The sequence below is a fragment of the Lithobates pipiens genome, unplaced genomic scaffold, assembly GCF_037356315.1.
Source record: "Lithobates pipiens isolate NorthernLeopardFrog02 unplaced genomic scaffold, aLitPip1_a1.2 Scaffold_16, whole genome shotgun sequence".
Classification (NCBI taxonomy): Eukaryota; Metazoa; Chordata; class Amphibia; order Anura; family Ranidae; genus Lithobates; species Lithobates pipiens.
The window spans coordinates 212,319,312-212,326,315 of record NW_027507748.1 but is presented as its reverse complement, the minus strand read 5'-3'; the positions used below and the strand labels follow the sequence as shown (position 1 = coordinate 212,326,315).

At 44.4% G+C, this 7,004-nt stretch overlaps 1 protein-coding gene across 2 annotated transcripts in view; it reads right to left on the bottom strand.

Moving 5' to 3' along the window:
• Positions 1-4,879: 4,879 nt before the first annotated feature.
• The window catches only part of RCC1 (regulator of chromosome condensation 1), a 30,073-nt gene continuing 27,948 nt past the window's right edge, over positions 4,880-7,004 (bottom strand). For both annotated transcript variants that reach the window (XM_077480981.1, XM_077480982.1), the window contains exons 8-10: positions 6,792-6,911; positions 6,553-6,705; positions 4,880-5,979 (exon numbers count right to left, since the gene is read on the bottom strand). In XM_077480981.1, the coding sequence (XP_077337107.1) occupies positions 5,810-5,979; positions 6,553-6,705; positions 6,792-6,911 (443 nt within the window). In that variant the 3' untranslated portion in view covers positions 4,880-5,809. The remainder of the gene's footprint in view (positions 5,980-6,552; positions 6,706-6,791; positions 6,912-7,004) is intronic.

The window sequence follows — 7,004 nt, the reverse complement described above, 5'->3', positions numbered from 1 at the left end:
CTGCGGTTTTTATTTTTTGCTAAACAAATAAAAAAATCCAGAAAATTTTGAAAAACAAAATGTTTTTTTTTGTTTCAGTTTCAAAACTTTGTAAATAAGTAAATTTTCTCCTTCACTGATGGGCAATGATAAGGCGGCACTGATGGGCACCGATGAGGTGGCACCAATGAAGTGGCACTGATGAGGTGGCATTGATGGACACTGATATGTGGCACTGATGGGCGACACGGATGGGCACTGATAGGTGGCACAAATTGGCACTGATAGCTGGCATGGATGGGCGACATGTATGGGCATGGGTAGTCAGCACAGGTAGGCATGGATGGGCACTGATAGGTGGCATTGTATTGTAATATACTGTACTAATGGATGCCAATCAGTGCCAAACAATAATGCATGCCAATCAGTGATGCCCATTGTGGGCACTGATTGGCATCCATTGTGGCACTGACTGGAATCCCTGGTGGTCTAGGGTGGCATACCTTATCCTGGGCATCCCTGGTGGTCTGGTGGCGTCCCTGGTGGTCCAGTGTGGGCATCCTGGGGGGGGCTGTGCTGATAATCGATCAGCACAGGCCCCCCGTCAGAGGAGCAGCCGATCGGCTCTCCTCTACTCGCGTCTGACAGATGCGAGTGAGGAAAAGCCGATTACCGGCTCTTCCTATTTACACTGTGATCAGCCGTGATTGGACACGGCTGATCACGTGGTAAAGAGTCTCTGTCGGACACTCTTTACCGAGATCGTAGTTGCAGGGTGTCAGACTGACACCCCGCAACAACGATCGCCGCGATGCGCGCCCCGGGGGCGCGCAGCGGCTCATAATTCTGAGGACGTCATATGACGGCCGATCAGGATTATGAAACCACTTTGCCACCGTCAATTTGTAATAGGGCGGGCGGCAAGTGGTTAAAAAAAAAAAAAAAAAACGGCGGAACTCCCGGCGGACTCCCGCTTTAAGGAAAGGTTACTGTGTGGCATTTCAATAAAGTGCAATGCACCACGACTTGTGCATTAGCACCGTAGCAACTATTGAAAATAACGCAGGAAGCAGAAACACAAGAAACTATTTCACAGATGCTATTTTTTGTATTAGCAAATATAAAAACGCCAGAGCTTTAAAACGCTTTGAAAAACTTGTGACGCTCAGGTGCAAATGCATTCATTTTCTTGTAATGTAATTTTTCTCTATTTACAGGCACATACTCCAAGAAATAGAGGGGGACAGGGGAAGACACTCCAGCACAGAACATATGATTGACAGCTTCAGCTCTTCACGTTTCCTATAGGTTGTGTGGAGGGGGGTGTGCGTCTTCCTTCCAATCAACTTTTCAGGGTGTGACTCCTCTAATCACCAGCTCAGACATGTGTAAAATCATGTACTTTGAACTGAAGGAGGAGAGAGAGAAGATTGCAAATAAAAACAGATACAACTTATGTAGGAGGGTTTGTTTCACCCCTGTGTACTGCCTGTGGCTGATCTCTTCACTGTGTATGTGTGTTTACAAACACCTTAAGGCCAAGTTCTAGTCAAGTGCCTAATGGAAGAAGGCCATAATGCAAGGCAGAGTAATCTTTGGGGTTTAAGTGCCTATGTTCACACCAAGCAAAGGAGGATTTCCAGGTGCAACAGCAGATCTTTCTAGAAGTGACTTTCCTTGCTTATAGCAAAATGGAAAGGATTATACAGCGTCTACAGTTTGCGCAGAACTTTACAACATGAGGGCAAACCGTACAATGACAATTCAATACATGCGGAATCATTAGGCCCTAGTCGTTCGAGCTTACAGTCTAAAAAGAAATTAGCAAATTGGAGACCCACGGTCCCTCAAGAACTTGGCTTCAACAGCCTTGCCATTAACCACTTGCTGCCCGCCCTATAGGCAATTGATGGTGGCAAAGTGGTTGCATAATCCTGATCGGACGTCATATGACGTGATCAGGATTATGAGCCGCTGCGTGCCCCCGGGGGTGCGCATCGCGGCGATCGTTGTTGCGGGGTGTCAGTCTGACACCCGGCAACTACGATCTCGGTAAAGAGTCTCTGATCACGGCTGAGCACAGTGTAAATAGGAAGAGCCGGTGACCGGCTTTTCCTCACTCGCGTCTGTCAGACGCGAGTAGAGGAGAGCCGATCGGCTGCTCCTCTGACTGGGGGGGGGGGGGTCTGTGCTGATCGATTATCAGCACAGCCCCCCCGAGGATGCCCACACTGGACCACCAGGGATGCACAGCAAAAAGGTAATCCTCCCTAAACCACCAGGGATACCAGTCAGTGCCCATAATGGATGCCAATCAGTGCCCACAATGGGCATCACTGATTGTCAAGCATTATTGTTTGGCACTAATTGGCATCCATTAGTACAGTATAAAATACAATGCCGCCTATCAGTGCCCACCCGTGCCTCCTATCCGTGCCCATCCGTGCCGCCCATCCATGCCACCTATCAGTGCCCATCCGTGTCGCCCATCAGTGCCACCTATCAGTGCCACATCATTGGTGCCCCATCAGTGTAGCCCCATCAGTGCCCATCGGTGAAGGAGAAAACGTACTTATTGACAAAGTTTTGAAACTGAAACAAACATTTTTTTCTAAATTTTCTGTATTTTTTTTTTATTTGTAGCGCAAAAAATAAAAACCGTAGAGGTGATCAAATACCACCAAAAGAAAGCTCTATTTGTGGGAAAAAAATGATAAAAATTCCATTTGGGTACAGTGTAGCATGACCGCGCAATTGTCATTCAAAGTGCGACAGTGCTGAAAGCTCAAAATTGGTCTGGGCAGGAAGGTGTTTAAGTGCCCGGTATTGAAGTGATTAAACTCAGAGCCGGATGGAACAGGGGCCCAATGCCCAAAAGCATCATAACAGGCCCAACAGAAGAGGGTCAACGTACAGTTGCCTAAGTTGAACAGATTTAAATGCACTGAAGACAGTGAGTTGATTAACCACTTGCTTACTGGGCACCTAAACCCCCCTCAGTCCCAGACCAATTTTCAGCTTTCAGCGCTGATGCACTTTGAATGACAATTGCGTGGGCATACAACACTGTACCCAAATGAAATTTTTATCATTTTTTTCCCCACAAATAGAGCTTTCTTTTGGTGGTATTTAGTTACAGCTCGGAGTTTTATTTTTGCTAAATAAACAAAAAAAGATGCAAAAAAAAAAAAAATCATGTTTTAATAGTTTGTTATAAAATTTTGCAAACGGGTAATTTTTCTCCTTCATTGAAGTGCGCTGATTAGGCGGCACCAATAGGCTGCACTGGTGGGCACTGATGGGCTGCATTGGTGGGCACTGATGGGCATAGTTAAGGCGGCACCGATGGGCACAGATAAGGCGGCACTGATGGGCAAAGATGGGCACAGATAAGATGGCACGGATGGGCACTGATAGGTACCACTGATAGATGAGACTGATGGGCACTGGTAGATGACACTGATGGGCACGGATATGTGGCACTGGGGTGCAGCACCTTTGAGGCAGATTGTGGGCACTGTGGGTGGCACTGTGGGCACTGCTGGGTGGCACTGCAGGGGGTAGGTGGGCGCTAGCAGGGCTGGCCGTGATCGGGACTGATGTCCCGATCACGGCCGCCGGTGATCGGCTTTTTCTTTTTCTCCTCACGCTGTCAGCGCGAGGAGGAATAATAGCCGATTACCGGCTCCGTTATATCACATGATCAGCTGTCATTGGCTGACAGCTGATCACGTGATAAGGGGTTGGGATCGACCCCCTTGCACGGATCGGTGATCAGGCGAGTCTCATGGACTCGCCGATCACAGAGCGTGCCGCGCGTGCCCCTCAGGGGGCGCGCAGGCCGCTTGTACACGGGACTACGTCTATTGACGTCGTCCCGGAAAAGGAGATCCGAGCTGTAGCCGTCATTTGGCTATAGCGCGGATCTCAAGTGGTTAAAGAGACTGAAGTTAAATAAAGTAAGCTTAGAATGATATTCCAGAAGGGGGAAAAGGTCTGTCCCACAATTCATGGAATGGGGTAGGGTAATGGGGGGAGAAACAGAGGGGGCATGTCATTGAATACTTTGCCAGTGTTCAATCACCTGAAATTGCACCAGCCTATAACCCACAACCTACATTTAAAGACATTGAGATTTGGGTTACATTAGCACAACCATTATGTTATCTACAAAATCAGTAACTCCATCTTTTTATTCAAGTGGTATATGAAGAATTTAGGCAAAATCTTAAGTGGAATTGTTAAAAAGTACAGACAGGCAGGCTTTTTAACAGAAGATACTATATATCTCTTCTGACATAGATGTATCTGCCTGCCTGCCAGCACGGTTAAGCCTCGGGTTAAGCCTTGTACACAGGATCAGATTCTTGGCCAACCGAGCATCTGATTCCGTTCAAAGGGCATGTGCTAGGAACTTGTCTTGCATACCAAATATGGGTGAAGTTGAAAGTGCCAGCAAGAGTGCAGACATTGATGTGCACTTAGGCAAGTCTGTCATAATGTGCAAAAACCTCCTGGGGTTCCAACATTTTTCATTTAGTCTGGTGGTTTAATTCCACTTTAAATGGGGCTAAAACTGGATAAAGTGTGTGCTTGAAGCTCCTCCCTTGCCTAATGCCAAGTTTTCCTTACAGCTATTAATGCTACTGTTGTGAATCATCAAATCATCAAGAAAACAAGGGTTAAGTAGACAGGGGACACATGTGAAAAGCTGGGGATCAAATACTCATGTAGGCAGCGGTCAGAATTGCCTCACATTTGAATATAATTGGAGGGTTTGCTGCATGAATATGCAGTCAACTCTAGGCCTTTTTAATCTAATGTAGCACATCTATGAATTCAGTATTAACACCTAGCTACATTTTTCAGTTACACCTGGGCATAGAAGACTCCAGAACAATTTATGAAAAAGATTTATTCCAAAGATTTTATTTTAAAAATGTTAATCTCTGTCAAGCAAATTAATCATACTTTTAAAGAGCAATGGAAAATAATCTACAGTCAAACACACCCATGCCTTTGACAATCACTGAGTATTAAAAAAATAAAGCTATTTAGCATGGTCAACAAAACCCAGAGACTTAGGAGCAGGGCAGACATTTTCCTCTCTGTGATTTAATGAGTAGTAAGACAAAAAGGATGAGCCATGGTCACAGTAAAGGAAAAACAATGTTAAAAATACATGAAAAAATTAACTCTAAATGGAGACAGAGGGCAAAAAGATGACTGTATTAAACACTGGGCTCACACAAGAATAAAGCCACACTTACCGGGCTAAGGGGAGGATCTGTGTGGAAACTACAGTAACCCAAAAGGAACCAATCTGACTGGCAGCTTTGGGCTAAAGAACAGTGCACATCACTACCCCTTTACAAAGCTGTACAAAGTATGCCCGTATGGCTATATCCACATGAGTGTTTTGTCACACTCAACAATTTTTCATAAAAACTCTTTAATAAAAAAAGTGGTTACAGTGTTTTACAATTTTCAGAAATATGATAATAGGTGCAGACATTTTTTCATGCAAAAAGGAGAATTAAAAAAAAAAAAAAAAAACAAACAAAGAAGACGACAGGCATACATTCAAGGTGAATTCCCTCTGAAGTCTGAGGAACACATGATAGCTGGTGTTTCTGAAGTGTGAAAAAAAAAACTCCCATGTGGACAAGCCCAAAACACAATAGAAGCTGATGTCAGATAAGGCAGCCTCTCACAAAGAGGATTTTGCTAATTTAAGGTTGATTAAAAAGTCCAAAGGTGGCCGGCTTGAAGAACAAGAGGCTTAGAGTAGGTCTCCATTTAGCCAATTGCTAATTCATGATGGCGTCCGTCAGCTGTGATCTTTCACTAATAGGACAGTGTGTTGACCTCCACTTGACACGGACAACACATCTCTGTTCTCAAGCTGCTTTCCTGTCATCTCATAAGGACTGCAAACATCATCCTCTTCACCTGTACCAAGTTGCTGGTTAGTTCCCATACCCCAGGAGAAGACACGGCCTGTAGAAGAGAAACATTAACGAAAAACAAAATGTCAAATGTGTCACGTGTACATGAAACTGGCCATTCGATCACATGAATAAAGTTCACATAGTAAGAAATACATTTTTTATTTTTAGAAACTATGTTAAGTTTCACCTGGTTGAATTAGATCATAACCAAGAGGGTTGCATAGGAGTCTCTTCATTGTATATTAAATCCTTTTCTACTATGTTGTGTTGATATGCGTGTACTGCCATTATGCTCAGAAAATAATTTCCATAACACAAACTGTTTAAATCGGTTTACTTGTGATAGACAGCATTGTTAGGTTTCAGACTTCTTCTGCCTGGAGGCCTAGGGACCAGGGGAAGGGAGAGTGGGTTGTTATCAAGACAGGTTTGCTACTTGCATGTAGCAAGGTCGTGCTATGTGGGGCGGGGGGGGGGTGTAGGGGGGTGGATTTTGTGTTTTTCTTTATAAAGAAATTGTAAAATCTTTATTTTTTTTTAAATTCAAGAAAAAACACATTTGAAGAGGCAGTACAAAAAGGACACTTGCATCACTTTAAAATCTCACGGGGGGGGGCCTTACCATTTCGAGATACGGCATAACTGACAGAAGCTCCACATGCCACAGAAGCAATTTTAGGGAGACCGGGTATCAGTGTTGGTTCACTTTTCTCTTCAGCGTTCTCTCCAAGGCCAAGTCGCCCATACTCTGCACGCCCCAAACTGTATGCATTTCCTACAAAATTAAACCAGCAATATTAAAGTACAGTGCTGAAGGTACTTAATATATTTACAGGTTTTAGAAACCTCCTTAAAACTTACCTTCAGAGTCAAGACACACAGTATGATGCTGTCCACCAGAAAATCCCACCCAGGACTTTGTAGAGTTTTTAAAAGAGGTCAAGTTTTTGGGTGCAAAGCATGAGCTAGTAGTTTTGGTGCCTGCAGCAAAAGAATTACACATATTAAAACATGTATAAGCACAGAGCTACTGTACAAAACTTTAAATCCAAAACTACCCCCTGCCTCTACTCC